The 25,359-nt window shown below is 46.8% G+C and overlaps 1 protein-coding gene across 3 annotated transcripts in view; it reads right to left on the reverse strand.

The window, feature by feature from the left end:
• The window catches only part of LOC141139148 (C-type lectin domain family 2 member L-like), a 112,148-nt gene that overhangs the window by 72,654 nt on the left and 14,135 nt on the right, over positions 1–25,359 (reverse strand). For all 3 annotated transcript variants that reach the window (XM_073624995.1, XM_073624994.1, XM_073624992.1), the window contains exon 2: positions 23,727–23,819. Coding sequence is in view for 2 of the 3 variants with exons in the window: in XM_073624994.1 (XP_073481095.1) it covers positions 23,727–23,819 (93 nt within the window). In the remaining variant the exon portion in view is untranslated. The remainder of the gene's footprint in view (positions 1–23,726; positions 23,820–25,359) is intronic.

Consider the following 25,359-nt stretch of genomic DNA (forward strand, 5'->3'; position numbering starts at 1 on the left):
CTAAGGCCCAATTTTTCTGCCCCTGTTTAACAATTTTTGATGCAATACTTTGCAGCAGGGCTCATTCCTGTGCTCCAACCATAGTATCGGTGAGGGGTTGCAATGTTGTGGCAGCAGTGGCTAAGGCCCAATTTTTCTGCCCCTGTTTAACAGGGGCATGTAATTACAATTTTCAATGCAATACTTTGTAGCAGAGCTCATTCCTGCGCTCCAACTATAGTATCTGTTAGGGGTTGCAGTGTTGTGGCACCAGCACCAATGCCCAAGGCCCAATTTTTCAGCCCCTGTTTAACAGGGGCATATAATTACAATTTTTGATGCAATACTTTGCAGCAGGGCTCATTCCTGCTCTCCAACTATAATATCTGTGAGGGGTTGTAGTGTTGTGGCAGCAGTGGCTAAGGCCCAATTTTTCTGCCCCTGTTTAACAGGGGCATGTAAGTACAATTTTTGATGCAATACTTTGTAGCAGGGCTCATTCCTGCGCTCCAACTAGAGTATCTGTGAGGGGTTGCAGTGTTGTGGCACCAGCACCAGTGCCCAAGGCCCAATTTTTCAGCCCCTGTTTAACAGGGGCGTATAATTACAATTTTTGATGCAATACTTTGCAGCAGGGCTCATTCCTGCGCTCCAACTATAGCATCTGTGAGGGGTTGCACTGTTGTGGCACCAGTGCCTAAGGCCCAATTTTTCTGCCCCTGTTCAACAGGGACATGTAATTACAATTCTTGATCTAATATTTCACAGCAGGGCCCATTCCTGCGCCCACCAAGAGTAACTGTGAGGGCTTACAGTGTTGTGGCAACACCACCACCACCAAAGGCCCAATTTTTCTGCCCCTGTTCAACAGGTGCATGTAATTACAGTTCTTGATATAAGATTTCACAGCAGGGCCCTTTCCAGCGCCCACCAAGAGTAACTGTGAGGACTTACAGTGTTGTGGCACCAGTACCACCACCACCACCAAAGGCCCAATTTTTCTACCACTGTTCAACAATGGCATGTAATTACAATTCTTGATCTAATATTTCACAGCAGGGCCCGTTCCTGCGCCCACCAAGAGTAACTGTGAGGGCTTACAGTGTTGTGGCAATACCAACACTTAAGGCCCCAATTTCTGCAGAATATATAGGGCAGGCCCCTACTTTCAAACATCCAACTTACAAACGACTCCTACTTGCAAATGGAAGGAGACAACAGGAAGTGAGATGAAATCTACCCCTAGGAAGGGAAATTCTCTCCTGTAAGAGTTAATATGGGAAAAGTATAAAAAGTGGGTGCTGCACTGACCTAATATAATAAAGGGATTTAATACACTATGACAGTGTAAAATCAATATAGAAATAAATAGAATGTGTAAATAAACAGTAGTGAGAACTCATACGTCGTATCTATTTAAAGTGCACACAGTGTGTAATATATAAAACACTAGCCCGTGCTATACTCATCAACAGGTATTCAATGTGACATTATATTCAATGATGTATAAAATATTACATATAGTGCAAATAAGCAAAATTGTGTAAACCAAGCAGTAATATTGCAAATAGTGTAAACAACACAAAAAGTGCAAAATAGGTGTGTGGCGTATGTGTAGATCACTACGCAGACCCTATCGCCACAATAACCTAAAAAACAGGAAGTGTCCTTGAACACACCAAACGTGTGTGCCAGTGAAACCGCAGGGATAAATCATATAGTGGTTTCACTCCTTTAGAAAGTTCAATGACAGCCAGTGGGTGCCAAAAGAGAGAGAGTGTGTCTGTCCTCTTCGTGCAAAACACACACAAGTGAAAGGTATTACTGCTTGGTTTGCACAATTTTGCTTATTTGCACTATATGTAATATTTTATACGTCATTTTTGTATTATATGCAGAAGGAATTGTTCGTAGGGTCCCTGCAATTTCACAGTGTTTGTTTGCACAGATAGATGTATTTATAGAAGTTTTTAAATGTACTTTTGGTTTACACAGTAGCACAATAGCACTTTAATGCCCTGTACACACGGTCGGACTTTGTTCGGACATTGCGACAACAAAATCCATGGATTTTTTCCGATGGATGTTGGCTCAAACTTGTCTTGCATACACACGGTCACACAAAGTTGTCGGAAAATCCGATCGTTTTAAACGCTGTGACATAAAACATGTACGTCGGGACTATAAACGGGGCAGTGGCCAATAGCTTTCATCTCTTTATTTATTCTGAGCATGCGTGGCACTTTGTCCGTCGGATTTGTGTACACACGATCGGAATTTCCGACAACGGATTTTGTTGTCGGAAAATTTTATCTCCTGCTCTCCAACTTTGTGTGTCAGAAAATCCGATGGAAAATGTCCGATGGAGCCCACACGCGGTCGGAATATCCGACAACACGCTCCGATCGGACATTTTCCATCGGAAAATCCGACCGTGTGTAGGGGGCATTAGTTTTTGCACATGCTGCTATACATGAGGATTGATTATGTTTGCTTCCTGCATGCTTAGTGCTGTCACATTGAATACCTGTTGATGAGTATAGCACGGGCTAGTGTTTTATATATTACACACTGTGTGCACTTTAAATAGATACTACTGTTTATTTACACATTCTATTTATTTCTATATTGATTTTACACTGTCATAGGGTATTAAATCCCTTTATTATATCAGGTCAGCGCAGCACCCACTTTTTATACTTTTACCGCCCATGGGCTTTGTCTGATCCCATTCGGTGTCTGCAGCTGTGTACACCTTTTTTCCAAGGTAGCGCAGGAATAACCTACATTTTTGATTCCAATATGGGAAAAACGTGTCTCCTCTCCCCAATTTTTCAAAAAACATTTGTCCTTGGGACAGAAAGCGAGGTGAAATCTTCTGAAGAGGTGCACAGACAGCTAAACAAATGTTACAGGGGTGACAACCCTTCGCTATGTTTTCCAAAAAGCTTAAAAATAGATTTTTTTGGTTGGAGCTACACGTTAAAAATGTACCAGTTTAAAATTACAAACAGATTCTACTTAACAACAAACCTACAGTCCCTGTCTTGTTTGCACCGCCTGTATACTGCTGTTCAGAGTATATAGGGCCTGGGGGCCCCACGCCTTTCCCTTTTTTTAATTTGGGTGCGGGGTTCCCCTTAATATCCATACAAGACCCAAAGGGCCTGGTAATGGACTGGGGGGTACCCATGCCGTTTGTCTCACTGATTTTCATCCATATTGCCGGGACCCGACATAATTCTGCCTAAATCCTCCAGTCCCATCATCCTGGGCCTTCCATGGTTGCAGAAACACTCCCCGCATCTTGACTGGAATTCTGGACAAGTATTGGCTTGGGGTCCTCCGTGTCAGCAATCATGTATTTCCAAGGTGCTACCTCCTCTTTCCATTCCTCTGGCTGAGACCTCCACAACTCCCATGTTGCCTTCCCAATATCAATCTTTCCGAGATGTTTTCTGCAAAAAGTCCGCTGATCGCCTTCCTCCTCACAGAGACTATGACTGCTCCATTGATCTGTTACCGTTGATCTGATGTTTGGATGATATTCTTATTTTCTCACCAGACTTACTTACCCATCGTCTTCATGTGAAAGCTGTGCTACAGCGTCTACAGGACAATTGCCTATATGCAAAATTGGAGAAACGTCTATTTGAACAAACACAAGTTCCATTTCTGGGCTACATAATATCCTCACGGGGCCTCCTCATGGACCGAGCCAAACTTCGGGCCATCTCTGAGTGACCCCAGCCCTCTGGTCTTATAGCCACCCAACGCTTTTTGGGCTTTACCAATTACTATCGCTAATTCATTCATAACTACTCCACCTTGGTGGCCCCTATTACATCTCTCACTCGCAAGGGTGTCAATGCCCGTCTCTGGTCCCCTGAAGCCATTGATGCTTTCCTCAAACTCAAGGCAGCCTTCCTCTCCGTCCCAATTTCCGGACATTACAAAACCCTTTTCTTTGGAGGTTGATGCCTCTCCAGTAGGAGTCGGTGCTGTCCTACTCCAAGCTCAGAAGGGCAAGTCTCAGCCTTCTGGATTCTTTTCCAAGAAGTTTTCTGATGCGGAGAACTATACCATTGGGGACCGTGAGCTACTCGCTATTAAACTAGCTCTTCAAGAATGGCGACATCTTCTAGAGGGTTCTCTCCATTGTATTACCATCTATACTGATCATAAAAATCTGCAATATTTACAATCCGCAAAAACACTTGAATCCACGTCAAGCTCGCTGGGCCCTCTTTTTTGCCCGCTTCAACTTTAACATTACTTTTTGTCCAGGTGCCAAAAACCTTTGAGTTGATGCCTTGTCCAGGTCGTGTCCAGGTCGTTCTGAGAATCACTTAGATCCTGGTCCCATCATCCCTCCGCATCGTATTTTAGCCACTACTCAGCTCCTGTCTACGCAGCCTCCTCCAGGTAAAACTTTTGTAGTTCCCGCACTTCGTCTCAAACTCCTTGCTTGGGCACATGACTCCAAGTTCTCTGGACATCCTGGCATACCTCGTACTTGTGACCTTCTTCTTCATTACTGGTGGACTTCTCTTCGTAAGGAATATGTTCAAGCTTGTACGGTTTGTGTACTATCCAAATCTTCCACGTCCGCCCCTGCTGGGTTGCTTTTGCCCTTACCAGTTCCCGATATACCTTGGCGTTGTATTTCCATGGACTTTATTTCAGATCTTCCCCCCTCAACAGGTTCTACAGTCATCTGGGTAATGGTGGATCGGTTATCCAAAATGTGTCACTTGATTCCTCTCCCAGGCCTATCTTCTGCTCCCAGTCTTGCCACAACTTTCATTAAGGAGATCTTTCGTCTTCATGGGATGCCTTCACATATAGTCTCTGACAGAGGAGTTCAATTTACTGCTTGGTTTTGGAGAGCCTTGGCCAGCTCCTTTGGGATTAAATTGTATTTTTCATCTGCCTTTCATCCCCAGTCCAATGGGCAAATGGAACATGTCAATCAAAATGTAAAATGTTTTCTCTGTGCCTTCATCTCAGCCCACCAAGATGACTGGGTGGACCTTTTGCCCAGGCAGAGTTTGCCTTAAACCATCACTCCAATGCCAGTTCTGGAAAATCTCCCTTCTTCACTGTTTACGGGCAGCATCCATCTGTTCCTTTCCTGTTCCCATTTCTCCTCTTGTACCAGCAGCAGCTGAAACTCTGAGAAGTCTCTGAGAATCTTCATCTAGCTGCTTCCAGGCATAAAACGGCAGAAGATCATCATCGCTGTCTGGCTCCTAAGTTTCTGCCTGGCGATAGAGTTTGGCTCTATACCAAGCACATCCGACTCCGGGTGCCCTCAATGAAATTTGCCCCTTGCTTCATTGGTCCATTTCCTATTCTCCGTCAGATCAATCCAGTTGCTTTCAAGCTCCGTCTGCCCTCTCATCTAAGGATACCCAACGCCTTCCATGTCTCCCTGCTCAGGCCACTGGTCCTCAATCGCTTCTCTCGCCCTTCTTCTCACCACACTCCTGTGGCTGATTCCACGGATCAGTATGAAATTAAAGAAATATTAAACTCCAAGTACTCCTGAGGGAGGCTACTCTATCTGATTGATTGGAAGGGCTATGGTTCGGAGGAGAGGTCTTGGGTTCCTGCCACCGATGTCTCAGCCCCACGTTTGGTGACCAGATTCCATTGGAAATTTCCCTCCAAGCCAGCTCCCAGACGTGTAGGAGGATCTCGTAAGAGGGGGGTACTGTCACAGATCAGCTGCGGAGCGGATCTGTGTCTCACCTTTACTGCTGTAGGCCAGCTGGCACCTGTTGTTCCACTAGCTTGTCTTCAGCTCTTCTGCATTCTGTAGCTATGGGTGTCACCGCCCTCACCTGTTGCTTAATATATGATTCCTTCCTGCTACTTCCTCGCCAGCCCCTCATGTGCTTCTCTATTTAAATCCCTCTCTACCAGTTCTGGTTGCTTGAGCAACATTTGTTTGCAGGCGTTATTGCGCTAAAAATAGCGCCTGCAAACCGCCCCTAAACAGCCTCCGCTGTTTGTTCAGTGTGAAAGCCTGAGGGCTTTCACACTGAAGCGGTGCGCTGGCAGGAGAAGAAAAGATCTCCTGCTAGCCGCATCTTTGGAGCGGGGAAGGAGCGGTGTATTCACCGCTCCTAAACTGCTCCTGCCCATTGAAATCAATGGGACAGCGCGGCTATACCGCGGCAATACCGCGGCTATAGCCGCGCTGTACGAGTGGTTTTAACCCTTTTTCGGCTGCCAGCGGGGGGTTAAAACCGCACCGCTAGCGGCCGAATACGGCGGTAAAACAGCGCTAAAAATAGCGCTGTTTTACCGCCGACGCCCCCTACCGCCCCAGTGTGAAAGGGGCCTTACTCAGCCCCCTTTGTGTAACCTGCCTTAACCTGACCTCCCGTGAACTGATCTCTTGTGTACCGACTCGGCTTGTTCTGATTATGTTGTCTGCAGCATGCCCTGACCTTGGCTCGCCATCCGGCTCTCCTTTGCTTCATCCATCCATCCTTGTCTGACAGTGTCTTCTGCTACTTCCCTAGCAAGCGGGGTGAACCCGGGGGTCGTGGCTTGGGGTCACCACGCAGCTAAGCCCAAACCCTCGTGAGGGGGTCCCTGGCAGAATACTGGCTGGCCCTTAGACTCCACGCCCTGGGGGATCCCGTGTCAACTGCTCGCCTGTGAGCTCACTGTAAGTAGTACCGTGACATACAGTAGTTAGTCGTTTTTACTTTTTTTTTTTAGCTTGTGTGTGACAGAGCCTGGGTATGCCCAATAGGCTCCTCAAGCAACTGGACCTGAGAGGACATTTCAGAATGAACCGCTTTGAAAGCTGAAATGTACTCTCCCCTGGTATTGACCTTAAAAGCTTCCCAGACTACCTGCGCTGAGGCTGAATCCTCGTTGATCTCCCAATATTGTTGCAGTTTAGGGGAGACCATCTCCCCCACCTTAGGGTCCTGCAACCATTTAGCTGCTAAGCTCCAGTAGTCTCGACCTCTGGTGTCTGACAACCCCAGGGTGACCCCTAAAGGGGCATGGTCAGAGAGGCCCACAGGTAAGTACAAGACTCCCCTCACCGCTGCCAGGGCACAGGTGTTGCCAAAGACCAGGTCGATCCTGGATAGGGATGAGCCGAACACCCCCCGGTTCGGTTCGCACCAGAACCTGCGAACGGACCGAAAGTTTGCACGAACGTTAGAACCCCATTGACGTCTATGGGACTCGAACGTTCGAAATCAAAAGTGCTCATTTTAAAGGCTAATTTGCATGGTATTGTCCTAAAAAGGGTTTGGGGACCCGGGTCCTACCCCAGGGGACATGTATCAATGCAAAAAAAACTTTTAAAAACGGCCGTTTTTTCGGGAGCAGTGATTTTAATGATGCTTAAAGTAAAAAAAAAAAAAAAAAAAGTGAAATATTCCTTTAAATATCGTACCTGGGGGGTGTCTATAGTATGCCTGTAAAGTGGCGCGTGTTTCCCGTGTTTAGAACAGTCCCTGCACCAAATGTCATTTTTAAAGGAAAAAATCTCATTTAAAACTGCTTGCGGGTTTAATGTAATGTCGGGTCCTGGCAATATGGATGAAAATCAGTAAGACAAACGGTACCCCCCAGTCCATTACCAGGCCCTTTGGGTCTTGTATGGATATTAAGGGGAACCCCGCACCCAAATTAAAATAAGGAAAGGTGTGGGGCCACCAGGCCCTATATACTCTGAACAGCAGTATATAGGCGGTGCAAACAAGACAGGGACTGTAGGTTTGTTGTTAAGTAGAATCTGTTTGTCATTTTGAACGGGTACATTTTTAACGTGTTTAGCTCCAGCCAAAATATCTTTTTAAGCTTTTTGGAAAACATAGGGAAGGGTTATCACCCCTGTGACATTTGTTTTGCTGTCTTTCCTACTCTTTAGAAGATTTCACCTCACTTTTTGTCCCAGTGACAAATGTTTTTTGAGAATTTGGGTTTTTTTGTGGAACAAGGATTGGAAAGCATCAGTGGAAAGGAGAAATGTTTTTCCCATATTAACTCTTACAGGAGAGAATTTCCCTTCCTAGGGGTAGATTTCATCTCACTTCCTGTTGTCTCCTTCCGTTTGCAAGTAGGAGTCATTTGTAAGTTAGATGTTTGAAAGTAGGGGCCTGCCCTATATACTCAGCAGAAATTTGGGCCTTAGGTGTTGTTGTGGCCACAACAACGTAAGCCCTCACAGGGCCCTGCTGTGAAATATTAGATCAAGAATTGTAATTACATGCCCCTGTTGAACAGGGGCAGAAAAACTGGGCCTTTGGTGGTGGTGGTGGTGGTGCTGGTGCCACAACGCTGTAAGTCCTCACTCGCTCTTGGTGGGTGCAGAAATGGGCCCTGCTGTGAAATATTAGATCAAGAATTGTAATTACATGCCCCTGTTGAACAGGGGCAGAAAAATTGGGCCTGTGGTGGTGGTGGTGCTGGTGCCACAACACTGCAACCCCTCACAGACACTTTAGTTGGAACGCAGGAACGAGCCCTGCTGCAAAGTATTGCATCAAAAATTGTAATTACACGCCCCTGTTAAACAGGGGCAGAAAAATTGGGCCTTAGGCACTGGTGCTGGTGCCACAACACTGCAACCCCTCACAGACACTCTAGTTGGAACGCAGGAACGAGCCCTGCTGCAAAGTATTGCATCAAAAATTGTAATTACACGCCCCTGTGAAACAGGGGCAGAAAAATTGTGCCTTAAGCACTGGTGGTGGCGCCCAGAACCAAAAATGTTCTTACAAGCTATCAGCGTGATGATTGAGGAGGAAGAGGATAATTACTCAGGGATAGTCACTCAGCATCAGCATAGGCAGTCTTTGAAGGGATCTGAGATTTCAAAAAAAATTATTCGGTTACATCAGCATCAGGTGCTTGATAGCTGGTGGTGATCCAAGACTGATTCATTTTTCTGAAGGTCAGTCGATCGACCGAGTCGGTGGACAGACGCACCCTGTGATCGGTTACCACGCCTCCAGCAGCACTGAATGTGCGTTCCGAAAGAACGCTGGATGCAGGACAGGCCAGTAGCTCAATTGCATACTGTGCAAGCTCTGGCCAGTGATCCATCCTCAAGACCCAGTAACCCAGAGGATTTTCGGTGGGAAAGGTGTCCAAGTCTGATCTTGCCCCTAGGTAATCCTGCACCATGTAAAACAGACGCTGGCGATGGTTGCTGGAACCAATCATACCTTGGGGCTGCGGACCAAAAAATTGTCTGAACGCATCGGTCAGACGGCCACCTTCTCCACCGCTCCTTCTTTGACTGACCGAAGCCTCAGCAACACGTTGTCCAGAAACAGGAGTTTGTAACCTCCCAGTCTCTGGGAACGCGTTGCACAGACCTTTCTGCAAGGCCTCCCGAAGATGTTTCATCCTCTGCTCCCTCTGCGATGGCAAGATAAGGTCCGCAACCTTACCCTTGTAACGTGGATCAAGGAGGGTTGCCAGCCAGTATTGGTCCTTCTCCTTGATACCACGAATACGAGGATCCTTACGCAGGCTTTGCAGGATCAGGGAGGCCATGCAGCGTAGGTTTGCTGAGGCATTCGGTCCGGAGTCCTCTGGGTCACTAAGGACGATATGGTTCACAGCCACCTCCTCACAGCCACGTACAAGTCCATGTGTTTCTTGGGACTGATCCCTTAAAGACTGCTGCTGATGCTGAGTGCCAGGCTCCACCTCCATACTGACACAATCTTCCTCCTGCTCCTCCTCCTCGTCCTCTTCCTGTGTGATCGGCGGGCACGCAGGAACACTGTCTGGATAAAGGGGGCCTTGAGAGCTAAGGAAGTCCTCCTCTTCCTGCCTCTGTTCTGCCTCAAGTGCCCTGTCCATTATTCCACGCAGCGTGTGCTCCAACAGGTGGACAAGGGGGACAATGTCACTGATGCATGCACTGTCACTGCTCACCATCCTCGTGGCCTCCTCAAATGGTGACAGGACAGTGCATGCATCCCTGATCATGGCCCACTGGCGTGGGGAAAAAAACCAAGCTCCCCTGACCCTGTCCTGGTGCCATAGTCGCACAGGTACTCATTGATGGCCCCCTGCTGCGTGTGCAGCTGCTGCAGCATGGCCAACGTTGAGTTCCACCTGGTGGGCATGTCACAGATTAGGCGGTTCTTGGGCAGGTTAAACTCCTTTTGGAGGTCCGTCAGCCGAGCACTGGCATTATATGACTGGCGGAAATGCACACAGACTTTCCTGGCCTGCCTCAGGACATCCTGTAAGCCCGGGTACCTGCCCAAGAACCGCTGCACCACCAAGTTAAGGACGTGAGCCAAACAGGGCACATGGGTCATTTGTCCCTGTCGGAGGGCAGAGAGGAGGTTGGTGCCATTGTCGCAAACCACCATTCCTGCCTTAAGTTGGCGTGGCGTCAACCACCTCTGAACCTGCCCCTGCAGAGCTGACAGAACCTCTGCCCCAGTGTGGCTCCTGTCCCCCAAGCACACCAGCTCAAGCACCGCATGGCATCTTTTGGCCTGCGTACTTGCATAGCCCCTTGAACGGCTACGGAGCACCGCTGGTTCCAAGGACAAAGCACAGGAAGAGGCCATGGAGGAAGAAGAGGAGGGGGTGGAGGAGAGAGGTGTGTCACAATCATTAGCATTTTGGAGGCGTGGTGGCGGAACAACCTCCAACACTACTGCACCTTGTCCTGCATCCTTCCCAGCTGCCAGCAGAGTCACCCATTGCGCCGTGAAACTTAGGTAACGTCCCTGTCCATGCCTGCTGGACCATGAGTCAGCGGTAATATGCACCTTACTGCTGACCGCCCTGTCCAGCGAGGCATGGACATTGCCTTCCACATGCCGGTAGAGAGCCGGAATCGCCTTCCGTGAGAAAAAGTGGCGTTTGGGTACCTGCCACTGAGGAACTGCACATTCCACAAACTCACGGAAGGGGGCAGAGTCTACCAACTGAAAAGGCAGCAGTTGAAGTGCTAGCAATTTTGCCAAGCTAGCATTCAACCGCTGGGCATGTGGATGGCTGGGAGCAAACTTCTTTCGGCGGTGCAGCAGCTGGGGCAGGGAAATTTGCCTGGTACAATCTGACGTCGGTGTACCAAAAGCAGATTGCCCACAAGTACTTGGCTGTGACACACCTAATTCTACACCTTCATTCCTCTCAGTGCAGGTCTCAGAGAGGACTGAAGGTATAGTGGGGTTGGAAATCTCAGCTGATGAGGAGCAAGGAGAGGTCCTCTTTGTTCTTTGGTGTGGGTCTTTTAGATACGCTTGCCAACGAACTGCATGGCAGGTCAACATATGTCTGGTCAAGCATGTGGTACCCAAGCGGGAGATGTTTTGGCCACGCGAGATACGCTTGAGACATATGTTGCAAATAGCAGCGGTGCGATCTGATGCACTCATCTCAAAAAAGGCCCACACCAAAGAACTTTTTGAATAACGCGCAGAGACTGCAGCGCCCTGCACATGTGGAGCTTTGGGGTGTGATGCAGTCAATGTGCTGCCCTTATGATGTGCCACCTCCTCCTCCTCTCTCCTATCAGGCACCCACGTTGAGTCAGTGACCTCATCATCCCCTCCCTCCTCATCACTGGAGCAAACCTGGCAGTATGCTGCAGCAGCGGGAGCATGACTGCCAGATTGCTGTCCTTCTTGGGCACCCCCTCTGTCCGTGCTCATGTTACTGCCTTCATCGAGCTCAGTATCATCATCAGAGCCTTCCAAACGCTGGGCATCCTCCTGGAGCATGTACCCAACACTGTGGTCAAACAGTTCGAGGGACTCCTCAGGAGGACATGGTGGGGCTAGGGAAGGAGTCACTGATGACATTGAGCCGAGGGAAGAGGCCGCTGCTTTGCCAGACAAAGTACCCTGGGCATGGGTGAGAGAGGATGAGGAGGATGAGGACGGCTTGGTCATCCACTCGACCAAGTCTTCCGCATGTTGCGGCTCAACACGGCCAGCTGCCGAAAAAAAGGCCAAGCGCGTCGCACGGCCACGTGCTGATGAGGATGCACCGTCTCCACGACCAGCACTAGACACAGAGCCTGCTTGCCCTCTCTTATTGGCTTGTGACTGTCTACCTCTCCTTCTTGGCCTTCCAGACATACTAATGGCCTGTAGCTGCACTAAGCTGGGATATATATATATATATATATATATATATATATATATATATATATATATATATATCTATATATGTACTGATACTGCAGCTAGCAAAATCAACTGCCTGCCTGTAGTATGAGAACACCACCAACCTTCTACAGGTAGCTTTAGCTGAACACTGTGAGGTGGACGCACCCCACTAACTTGTAGGTTTAGCTGAACACCGTGAACAGGACTCACCCCACTAACTTGCAGGTTTAGCTGAACACTGTGAACAGGACGCACCCCACTAACTTGTAGGTTTAGCTGAACACTGTGAGCAGGACGCACCCCACTAACTTGTAGGTTTAGCTGAACACTGTAAGGTGGACGCACCACACTAACTTGTAGGTTTAGCTAAACACTGTGAGCAGGACGCACCCCACTAACTTGTAGGTTTAGCTGAACACTGTAAGGTGGACGCACCACACTAACTTGTAGGTTTAGCTGAACACTGTGAGCAGGACGCACCCCACTAACTTGTAGGTTTAGCTGAACACGGTGAGCAGGACGCACTGCACTAACTGTAAATAGTCTAGCTGCCTGACTGTGGTACTAATAGGATAAAAAAACACCAGTAATTTTCTTGAGGTAGCTGTATATACTGTAACAAGACAAGCCTGCCTGTCAGTAAGAGGATAACAGGAACGGATCTAGCTGAACACTGTGAGCAGGACGCACCCCACTAACTTGTAGGTTTAGCTGAACACTCTGAGCAGGACGCACCCCACTAACTTGTAGGTTTAGCTGAACACTGTGAGGTGGACGTACCCCACTAACTTGTAGGTTTAGCTGAACACTGTGAGCAGGACTCACCCCACTAACTTGTAGGTTTAGCTAAACACTGTGAGCAGGACGCACCCCACTAACTTGTAGGTTTAGCTGAACACTGTGAGCAGGACGCACTGCACTAACTGTAAATAGTCTAGCTGCCTGACTGTGGTACTAATAGGATCAAAAGAACACCAGCAATTTTCTTCAGGTAGCTGTATATACTGTAACAAGACAAGCCTGCCTGTCAGTAAGAAGATAACAGGAACGGATCTAGCTGAACACTGTGAGCAGGACGCACTGCACTAACTTGTAGGTTTAGCTGAACGCTCTGAGCAGGACGCACCCCACTAACTTGTAGGTTTAGCTGAACACTGTGAGGTGGACGCACCACACTAACTTGTAGGTTTAGCTGAACACTGTGAGCAGGACGCACCGCACTAACTTGTAGGTTTAGCTGAACACTGTGAGCAGGACGCACCCCATTAACTTGTAGGTTTAGCTGAACACTGTGAGCAGGACGCACCCCACTAACTTGTAGTTTTAGCTGAACACTGTGAGCAGGACGCACTGCACTAACTGTAAATAGTCTAGCTGCCTGACTGTGGTACTAATAGGATCAAAAGAACACCAGCAATTTTCTTCAGGTTGCTGTATATACTGTAACAAGACAAGCCTGCCTGTCAGTAAGAAGATAACAGGAACGGATCTAGCTGAACACTGTGAGCAGGACGCACTGCACTAACTGTAAATAGTCTAGCTGCCTGACTGTGGTACTAATAGGATCAAAAGAACACCAGCAATTTTCTTCAGGTAGCTGTATATACTGTAACAAGACAAGCCTGCCTGTCAGTAAGAAGATAACAGGAACGGATCTAGCTGAACACTGTGAGCAGGACGCACTGCACTAACTGTAAATAGTCTAGCTGCCTGACTGTGGTACTAATAGGATCAAAAGAACACCAGTAATTTTCTTCAGGTAGCTGTAAATACTGTAACAAGACAAGCCTGCCTGTCAGTAGGAAGATAACAAGAACGGATCTAGCTAAACTGAATACAGTGTATATATATATATATATATATATATATATATATATGCAACACCTGGGATGCATATATATACACAATACACTGTAAGTGCAGCTAACTGACTGACTGTTCTGCCTAATCTATCTAACTCAAATCAAATGTCACTGTGTGTCTCTCTCTCTCTCAATGAACGCCGGAACACACACTACACAGGGCCGCCGTGTAGGCGGCCTTATATAGTGTGGGGCGTGTACTAAATCCCCTGAGCCATAATTGGCCAAAGCCTCCTTGGCTTTGGCCAATTACGGCTCTCTGTTCAGGCGGCGCTGTGATTGGCCAAGCATGCGGGTCATAGTGCATGCTTGGCCAATCATCAGCCAGCAATGCACTGCGATGCCGCAGTGAATTATGGGCCGTGACGCGCCACACGAATTTGGCGCGAACGGCCCATATCGTTCGCAATTCGGCAAACGGGCGAACAGACGATGTTCGAGTCGAACATGGGTTCGACTCGAACACGAAGCTCATCCCTAATCCTGGAGCCTGATTTGTGAGTGGTGGAGTGAAAGGAGTAAGCCCTAGATGTTTGGTGCTTCCATCTCCAAATCTCAGTGTAATTAAAGGCTTGTGCCCATTGAAGCAAATCTGGTGAATACACCCTATGTGGATTGGACGAGTCTAGCAATGGATCCAACCTAGAGTTAAAATCTTCAGCTATGTATAGTTTGGAAAATGTAACGTAGCTACATTTTCATATATCGTGTAGAGGACGCGCTGGTTAAAGGGAGGCGGAATGTATACATTTACCAGAGCACATACCACCGCTTTGGATTCTAATAAGAGGAATACAAATCGGCCCTCCTAATCAGTTTTTAGGTGTAGGACCTTATATGCAAGGGATTTGTTCAATATGGCCACTCCCCTTGCATGACTGCATGACGTTGCATTAAATGATTGCTGTATCCAGGGTCTATCATACGCCAGAATCATATTGCCCAGAAGATAAGTCTCCTGCAGGAACAAGATATGGGGCCTGTGACCATTCAAGTATTTAAACATCAAAGCCCTTTTTATCTTGTCATTGTGACCCCGTACATTCCATGATACCAGTTTTAACTCCATGAAGGCATTAACATATGATAATATAGCATAATGATACCTGTGTATGGAGGGTCAGCCCCCTCTGGGACCAAGGGGGGGATACAAAAAAATAGTGGCTCTGAGTATGGTGAGTATTGACAGAACATGTGACATAAAAGCATCATCCAGTGGATATAGAGCGTCCAAAAAAGAAAAGGAAAAACAGTACCCTATGAACTCCTTACTGACCACGAAGTACCCCAAAAAAATAATAAACTAAAAAACAAGAAAAACTAGGTCAGTTTTATCCTTTAAACCTGTTTAGAACTCCCTACTGACCAGAATCCCAACAAAAAAAAGAAAGGTCCAGTCAGTTTTATACCCTAAACTCAAATTTAAACTTTTATTTATTCTATTATAAGGTCCCTCCAGGTGAGTGGAGAATAGCGGTTCAACAACTTCAGGTGATCTCTTCGGGAACAACCCGTGAGGGGGGGGTGTGAAGCTAAATTAGAGTTACTTGTAAGGCAACTCCGGTGCTTGCAGCAAAATTAGTAAGTATAAAACAAGTGAGGATGTGGAGAATCTGTGCACTAGGTGAGTATAAGTAGGAGATCCTTATCTCAGAGTGGTCAGCCAGTCATCGGCATCTGTCGGGTTATCAAAGAAACAAACCATTCCATCACGCCGGACCCGGAGGCGACTGGGATACAGCATGTTGTACTTAATACCTTTATCTCTGAGCTGTTTACGGACGTCATTAAAGGTTTTTCTCTTTCTCTGCAGCTCGGCCAAGAAATCAGGGAAGAGAACAGAGGCAGGGGCTGACTGACCATTGAGCCACTGGGGCACTGCCCGAGGGCCCTGGGCCACTAGGGGGCTCCATCAGGGTTGCCAGCCTCAGTAAAACCAGGGACAGTATGTATAAATCTGTCCCTGGTTTTACTGTCTGTGTTTTTTTTACATCTGTCTGTGTATACTGTGTGTACATGTATGTGTATACTGTGTGATTGTATACTGTGTGTGTGTATACTGTGTGGCCCCATAATCTCTGATTGCCTGGGGGCCCCATAATCTCCTATAGCCCGGGGGCCCCATGAGTTATCAGTCCGCCCCTGAACAGAGGTATTGCTGAACTTGAGGTCTGGATGTCTGCGAGCTACAGAAAGGATCCTATCCCTGTCGCGGAAACCGGACCAAAAAGGGTCTAGGCGGATTTCCAGGAATCGCTCGGCCCGTGGGCACCTGATGGGGTCTTTCAACCACATAAGTGGAGTGGATATCTGTGAGTCCCAGCAGGTTTTTAAAGAAGTCTTCCGCAAACACTGCTGGATGATCCCCTTCCTCTCCCTCAGGCAGGCCAAGGACTCCCACATTATTGCTTCTCATCCAGTTTTCCGTGTCAACTGATTTTGCAACTAGGGTCTGCACTGTGCGTTGCAGCTCAGCAATGGAGGTGACATGTGTGGCAGTAAGATCTTCGGTGGCGGATATTCTGGATTCAGTCTCGGCCATTCTTCCCCTTATTTTGTCCAGGTCATTCCTGATATGGTTGCACTCTTCGGCAAGGTGATCTATGCGAACCAGCAGAGAGGTTCTGCTCTGTTCAATCGTGGCAAGGATTAGGTTTGTGCTATCCTGCGGCAGAGGGGCTGGTATGTCTGCTGCCCAGGCCTACTCAGGCTCCGCCTCCATTTCGGCCAGCAAGGCTTGAAGCCTCCCGATCAGGTTGGCGCCCAGCTGCGATGAAGGAAGTGGCGACAGCTTATGCTTATGAATATGTGTCTTGGCGGCCTTGGAGGACTTTTTCTTGGAGGACATCTGCCCCGGATACACTACAGGGCGGGGTCTCTAAAAAGGGGGAAATAGTCTGGGTCTGCAGCTGTACTGAAGAGAGCTAGGGGTACCAAGATGGCCGCCGTCACCAGGCCTGGATAGATCTCGGCTGGGTTAGACACTGAGTGGTGGCACTGCAACTCCCCACCCTACTACAGGGGGACAGGCAGACGTATGAGGCAGTGCAGTTGGCGTTTCAGGGACCCAGCATGAGTGTGGCTCAGCAGATTGGCTGCCAAGATGGCCGCCGTCACCAGGCGCCTATAGATCTCGGCTGTGTTAGACACCGGGCAACAGCACCACAATTTCCTACTTCACTGCAGGGAGATGGACAGACAGATGAGGCAGTGGAGTTGGCGCTTCAGGGGCCCAGGGTGAGTGCGGCTCAGCAGATTGATGGGGCCGGGGCTGGCAAGATGGCGGCCATCACCAGGCCTTAGTAGGCCGTGGCCGGATCAGCAGTCTGGCGTGGCCGATAGACTTCTATGTTGCTGTAGAGAGGCAGGAATATGTAAGGGAGGGATGAGGCTGTGAGTCCCCCCACTCCGGGCGTAAGGATGGTAGAGTCTCTGGATGCGCTGATGGGACCAGGGCCTTACAGATGGCGGCGGACAATGGGAGGTATGCACTATGGCGGTCCCGATATCGTAAATCCTTCCAATTTCTGGCTCAGGGCAAGGCAGATGGTGGTGAGGAATGGTCTGGGGAGCTTGCAATGCTCACCGAATCGCTGGATGCACAGATGGTAAAGGATTGATAACAGGATTCCTGGAGCTCCTCTGCTAAACGTCCACCGCTGCTCACATCCGAACATGCCCCTCACCATTTCCGTTTTTAAAGAGTTTTCTAGGGCCACAAACATTGCTTCCATATCTGCTTTAGTTGGCAACTGGGCTGTCTTCTGTTGTTTTTCCTCTTTTTTTGCACGTGAGTCTAATTCAGGGTCCTGATCCATTCTGAACTCTGAGAGTGTGCTAATTTCTAGCAATGTTTTATTCTGGGCCTTCTTCTCCTTTTTTTCCTTAATCTCTGTTTGATGCCCCTTAGTACTTTGTTGTCTTTCTATTGTTTGCCTTTCTTCTTCCCCGTCACTTCTTTGAGTTATGTATTTATTAATTGGGCCAGAGCTGGGGCTTATGCTAGTACGGGGTGATTTAGCCACCCCTCCACCTCTTGCCGACTTTCCACTCATCTCCTCCCCCTCTTCTCAATATTGAAGACAAACCAATGTCAAACCAGTTCCAAGAATTCAGATGGGTAAGGCTCTCAATTAGGTGAGTTTTCTAAACCACCTCTTGGGCCACCAAATCTCACAGTGTCTGTAAATTCTGGTGTTTTTAGACCCTTTACATCTTCACTTGCACTAATATGTTGCATATTGCTTCGAGTATTTATATATGTATGATTCGATGTATTTGTAGATTTGCAAAGAAAAAAAAAGGGGGGGAAGCGAACACAGAGCAGTTCCAAAAGTTCAGAGGGTTTAAGATAATAGGGTACCTCAGATAGGTGCAGTTTCTCCCATCCGAAGACTGTGCACCCAAACCACCCAAGTCACTCAGAATATGTAAATGCCAGCACCTTGAGCCAGTTGCATCTTCTCATTCACTTTTATAGGACACTTGCTTCTAGTATTTTATATATGGGAGCTGGTGCTACACCGGGTATATACTCCCTACTTTCCACTTCGCTTAACTTCATAGAAACAGTTGTATAAACACATACTTCAGTTTTTTTTTACTTATCTGATGGGGGGAGCTCATCCCTGACCCGCAGATTCTCTTCGGCGGGCACTCTCAAATTGAACCTCCCTCAACTCTGCTTAGCTCCACTCGGCTCCATTCGGCAGCTCTCGGCAACCCTCATCCTATTGCTCGATCCTCAGCGACCACCTCCGTCTTCCTCTGAATGGTCGAATGTCGGACTCCGAGCGCCCGAGTGTCTCCTCCTCCTTACCTATCTCTGAGTCCCACCGGGTATCCTGCAATCTCTTCTCCGGGCCAGCAGGTAGGCAGGAGGGGAGGATGTGCAGCCCCGCATTCCTCTTCCTCCTCGGTTGCCCTTCAGCCTCTCCCTCCTCCTTTCTCCCGCAGCCACGTCCTATGTCTCCCATTAGGGAAAGGGAAGGCAGAGAGGCAGAGCACAGCAGGTGTAACAGCAGCCTCCCCCATCCTCCACCGCAAAACCCCTGCAGCAGAACGCCAAGGCCCGGTATACTTTTGTGGTGCAAAGATTCTAACCAGCTCTCGTGAGGCCGGAACAGGGGGGTAGGGGGGTAGGGAAGAACTTAGTAGTGCTCCATTGGGGGAAATGGTGACGGGAGCTCCTACAGCGCGCACCTAGTCGGCGCCATTACTAGACTCCTCCCAGTATGAAAGGTTCTGGCGGCACATACAGTTTCTGGGAAAATGTCGTCTGATAAATATAAGCATGGCTAACATGGTCAGCTGACCGAAAGAGACAAAAAGACATTGCGCAGGATTGTTACCTGAAATAGGAAGACAACTGCTGCAAAAGTGACTGCAGAGCTCAATCTTCCAAAGCCCGTGTCCACAAAAACTGTGGGGAGGAAACTTCATAAGCAAAACATTTACGGGCAAGCTGGAATTGCCAAACTACTAGTGACCGATATTAAAGGGGTTGTAAAGGTAAAAATTTTTTCACCTTAATGCATTCTATGCATTAAGGTGAAAAAACTTTTGACAGTACCGCCGCCCCCTGCCCCCCCGTTTTACTTACCTGACGCCTCGAATCTTCGCTCCTCGTCCTCGTCAGCTTCATTGCAGCTCAGCCTGGTCGCTGATTGGCTGCAGTGGATGGATTGAAAGCAGCGCAGCCATTGGCTCGCGCTGCTGTCAATCACATCCGATGACACGGCGCGCCGGGGGGCGGGGCCGAGTGATACAGCGAGCGGCTATAGCCGCCGGCTGTATCACGGGAGCGCGCCCGCAAGCACTCACCACCGTGCGAGGGAGCTCGCATGAAGGTGGTAAATGCTTGCGGGGAGGAGCTGAAACAGCCGCCGAGGGACCCCAGAAGACCAGGTTCAGGGCCACTCTGTGCAGAACGAGCTGCACAGTGAAGGTAAGTATAACATGTTTGTTATTTTAAAAAAAAAAAAAAAACATCTTTACAACCCCTTTAATGCTCAGAAGAAGAGAGAGTGGTGCAACACCCATAAATTGTGGACTATCGATCAATGCAAGACTGTAATATGGTCCAATGAATCGAGCTTCACACTGTTCCCAACCACCATGTTTACCTGTAGTAAACACCGTCCCGAGCTTACGACCAGGACTGTCTTGTGCCAACTGTAAAGCATGGTGGCAGTGCCATCATGGTTTGGGCAGCCGTATCTTGGTATTCTGCATGCCCCATCTTCACCTCGAAAGTGATGCCAGTATGTATAAATTTTGGCTGACTATGTGCACCCCATGGTGCAGACATTGTCTCCAGAAGACCAAGGAGATAATGCTCCGATTCACACAGCTGATGTCAAATTGTGGTTTGATGAGCATGAAGGTGAAGTCTCACACCTTTCCTGAGCGCCACAGTCGCCGGAACCTCAATATCATAGAGCCACTATGGTCAATTTTGGAGAACAAGGTTCAGGCTCATTTTCCGCCCCTGGCATCTCTGTGGGAGCTGGAACGATTTTTGCATGAAGAGTGGTATCAGATTCCATTATCCACCATCCAGGACTTTGTCAATTCTCAGGTGAATTCAAGCCATCTTGGATGCAAAAGGTGGTCCAACACCATATTAGGTAACAATTTTATTCTTTTACCTAGTGTTTCCATAGTTTGTCCAACCCCTGTACGTTCATTCTTTCTTTTTTTTTTATATCAGATATAGCTGGTGCATAAACACACGGATCCATATCTAAGCTCAAGACTGGCCTCTCTCTACATAAAATATCTGGGTCCTGGCCACTACAGTCCATCTGCACTCTACATTGAAAGTAAGAAAGAATATTAGCCTCACACCGCTTAGCTCTTCCTACCATAATATATAATACAGTCCATGAATTGACTTCATACAGCAATGTTTCCACCCAAGAACCAACTTTCCTTGATGCATCTTTCCACTCCTGGCTTTCTCACAAGGAAAGTTCTTCCCCTACCCTTCTTTCATACAGTGGCGAAAATAATTATTTGATCCCCTCCGGATTTTGTAAGTTTGCCCACTTACAAAGAAATGAGGGGTCTATAATTTTTATCATAGGTGTATTTTAAATAACAGAGAATATCAACCAAAAATCCAGAAAAAACACGATACAAATGTTATAAAAATTAAGTTGCAGTTCAATGAGTAAAAATATGTTTTTTCCCCCCTACCAACCAACAATAATTCTGGCTCCCATAGACTGGGTACAGTATGTGCTCATGTGATACACAGATTAGTCATGTCAATTTAAGAAGGTGCTCCTAACGATAACTTATTAAGTGTATAAGTAAAGGTAAATTGGTATCTGGTGCTCCAGGAGGCAATGCCCTTAGTATGTAATAATGTACATTTGATTAGTTAGTCTTTAGGTAAAAACAAAGTTGAACCACGTTTAGGGGGTGATTTAAAAAGAGGCAGCCAGCCTTAGAGTGTGTCCAGCAACTCTGCAAAACATATAAAAGAAACGGGGGGGGGGGGGGCACCTCTCTAAGTGTAGTATTAAAACAGTATCATATATTGCACAAGATTAAAAACACTTGCAAGATATAAGTGGGAGTAATGCTCGTCATAAGTATGTAGTCCTGGCAGTTCTACTGCGTCCCACAGGCTCCTCGCACGATCCGGGTAGCTGGGAAAGGTTCTGGTGTGATGTTGTGCTGAATAGCTGTACATTCAGGAAAACCAGGAAGTAGTCAGATGCATGCTGTCCAGCTTGAACCGGAAGCTTAAATGATGTCATCAGCAGGGGGCGGGAGGAAGGGGTCAGGACTGTCTCTGTGGTATGAAAGGCTACATGCTCTGAGTTCACAGCTCTTTCTACTGGCCTTTAGAAGGAGCTGTGAAATGGAAGAGATACAAAATAACCATCAATCGCCCTTGGTCTGGAGCTTCATGCAATATTTCACCTCATGGGGTAAGGATGATCATGAAAAAAGTGAGGAATCAGCCCAGAACTACACGGGGGGAGCTTGTAAATGATCTCAAGGCAGTTGACCACAGTCACCAATCAAACGATTGGTAACACAATATGCCGCCATAGATTGAAATCCTGCAATGCCTGCAAGGTACCCCTCCTCAAGAAGGCACATGTACAGGCCCATGTGAAGTTTGCCAATGAACATTTAAATGATTAACAGAAGGATCAGGAGAAAGTGCTGTGGTCAGATAAAACCAAAATTGAGCTCTTTGGCATTAACTTTACTCGCAGTGTTTGGAGGATGAAAAATTTTAACTATGACCCTAAAAAACACCATCCCTACAGTCAAGAATGGAGGTGGAAACATTATGCTTTGTGGTTTTTTCTCTGCTAAACGTACAGGCCGACTTTACCACATTGAGGGGCCAATGGATGGGGTCATCTATTGTATCTTGGATGAGAACCTTCTTCCCTTAGCCAGAACACTGAGGATGGAACGTGAATGGGTCTTTCAGCAAGACAATGACCCAAAACATACCACCATAGCAACAAAGGAGTGGCTCAAGAAGAAGCACATTAGGTCATGGAGTGCCCTAGCCAGTCTCCAGACCTTAATCCTATAGAATATTTATGAAGGGGTCTGAAACTTCGAGTTGCCAAATGACAGCCAAGAAACCTTAAGGATTTAGAGAAGATCTATAAACAAGAGTGGACCAAAATCCCTCCTGAGATGTGTGCATACCTAGTAACCATCTATAGGAAACGTCTTACCTCTGTGCTTGCCAACAAGGGTTTCTCCACCAAGTACTAAGTCATGTTTTGCTTGAGGATCAAATACTTATTTTACTAACTGAACTGCAACTCAATTTATAACATTTGTATTGTGTTTTTGATTGCTATTCTGTCTCCATCATTTAAAATACACCTGTGATAAAAATTATAGACCCTTCATTTCTTTGTAGGTGGGGAAACTTACAAAATCTGCAGGGGATCAAATAATTATTTTCCCCACTGTGGATATAACTGAAGGCTGGCAAAGAAACAGCATGTCTCCCAATGATTAGTGCTGATCTACAAGCAAGAAGGACACTGGCATCTCAGTACCAAGATTTGTTCAGCATGTAAGCAGCATACTGATAAGCTGTCACTCTGTTCTCTCCTCCTATCGACATGCGCTTTGCTAGCACAAGAGGCCCGGTTTTCAGTTACTTATGAATAAGGTTCAGGAGGGCAGTATTTTCAATATGAAGCTGAGATCAAGGACACAACTCAAACTAGCAGGAGGAAAGTTCAAAAAGAACCTTAGCAAATATTTTTTCTTTACCAAAAGAATGGTTGATGCTTGACATAGACTTCCAACCTCAGCCTTCCAGAATCAGTCAACAGGAAGTGATTCTACACATGCTTGGCACAAACATAAATCTACTGTATATAGTAAGGCATTAAAAAAAAAAAGTGACAGACTCCAAAGATCAACTTTTTCTTTTGTCACTCTCCTAGGTCTTTATGTTTAGAAAGAATGACCCCTGATGAAGGAGACAACATTCATCTCCAAAACGCGCTGGGTATAGGATCTTTGTATCATCACTTTGCATATCTTGATTTTCCAATGTTCATGACTTTGTTTAATATTCAATGTATTTTTCTACAATATTATTAAAATGATTATTCTTAATTTTCATTGTCTGTTGGTAGTGCCTAAAAAATCCCACCCCCGGGGACTCTCTTTCTTTCTATATTTCATGGGATGTGGCACACTTTTGAATTCTTGTATATCAGAATTTCTTTTTCAGGTCTTTATGGTTACTCACAGCCCGTTCGTTATTCGTTTGATTCGTCCTTGCAATTCCATTGCCCTGATTTTCAAGGATGACCTCATGTAGTTCACCATTCCTCAGTAACTCCTAGGAGAAAAGACATTAGAATGAACAGTAATGGTGAAATGTGAACTGTACACCAAAACTATAACCACTTTTTTCAGTCTTGGATTGGGGACAATTCAGAACTCTGTTTAGATTTTTTTTTTTTTTTTTTCTATAAAGATTTTATTAAACATAAAGAAATATACATGCAAAGCATACACAAAAAACATATGTTGAAACAAGTTTAGGACACACATTAGCACCTTCAAACAAGTAAGCTGGAAGACATAACTTGGAGAGGCGAGTCCAGGAGTCAAATGGGTAAACCCATACATTAGTGACTGTGGGCAGAGGGTCTCATTATCACATTTCACCTCCCACCTGTTTCCTCTCCCGGCACCATTAGGAAGAGGAAAACCAGCATTAAATCGTACCTGGGTCTCAACTTAAACATCATAAAGCCTTTAAGGGCGTATGGGGTACTAAAACGGTGAATCTTCTGGTGGATAAATGTGTCCAAATTTGGCAGATTCAAAAAGTGAGGGCTTAAAGTACTCATTTAGAATCCCTAGCTCTCATAGGGAAACAGAGCTAAGGATGAGAAGAGAAAAGAAGAAAAGAGATAGTAAGAGCAGAAGAGAAAGAAAAGAGGAGATCAAGAGACAAAGGGGGGAAGGGAGGGCGGGGGAATGAATAGAGATATAGAGAGAGGGGAGGGATGTCAAGAAACCGCCTCCTCCCACCCCCGCCAAGCACCGCCTATGGTTTAATGTAAAGGTCGAAGGGCCATCCTAACGGATATACTGAAGATATTAATCAGTGGATGTAAAATGAATCCAACAAGCCCATGTAGTTGGGAATTTATGCATTCTTTCTTGAGAAGTATATTTTGTTTTGGTGATTCTCGCGAACCACTCCCTGATCATTGGGGTACATGTGGAACGGCAAAGTTTGGGGATGCATAGTCTAGCTGCATTGACCATATGCATGGCTAAGGACTTGTGATATACTCTTTTGGAGAGAGAGGTGTGATGTAGGAGGTATTGGGCTGGAGTGTAGGCTAACTTAAAAGTAGTAACATGTGTGATGATATCATGGACTTCTTTCCAAAATGGCTGAAGCTTCTCGCAGGCCCACCAAACATGAAGCATAGTATCCCTTTCAGTCCCACATCGCCAGCAGGTGTCGGGGGTTTCCGACGAAAATTTATGGAGGCGAGAGGGTGTTCTATACCATCTAGTAATTACCTTATAGCAATTTTCCTGTACTGCCACATTTGGCGAGCCTTTATGGGCGTATTCATGAATTGTGTTCCAGTCGTCTGTTGTGAGATGCGTTTGTATGTCACTGCTCCAGGATTCTTGTGAGGGTACAGGGTTTTGGGCTAGGCACTCCGAAAGGAGATTGTATATAAGAGAGATCAAGTGTCTTTGCGGAGACTTACGATGGCAAAGGGACTCAAAGGGGGTAAGGGGTCTCAACCAACATGATTGATGAGCTTGGGTTTCTAGGAAGTGTCGAATTTGCCTATAAGTCCAGAAGGGGAACGAGGCCTTAGGTTTTTTTTTTTTTTTTTATTGCC

Source organism: Aquarana catesbeiana, linkage group LG04, assembly GCF_042186555.1.
Source record: "Aquarana catesbeiana isolate 2022-GZ linkage group LG04, ASM4218655v1, whole genome shotgun sequence".
Taxonomy (NCBI): Eukaryota; Metazoa; Chordata; class Amphibia; order Anura; family Ranidae; genus Aquarana; species Aquarana catesbeiana.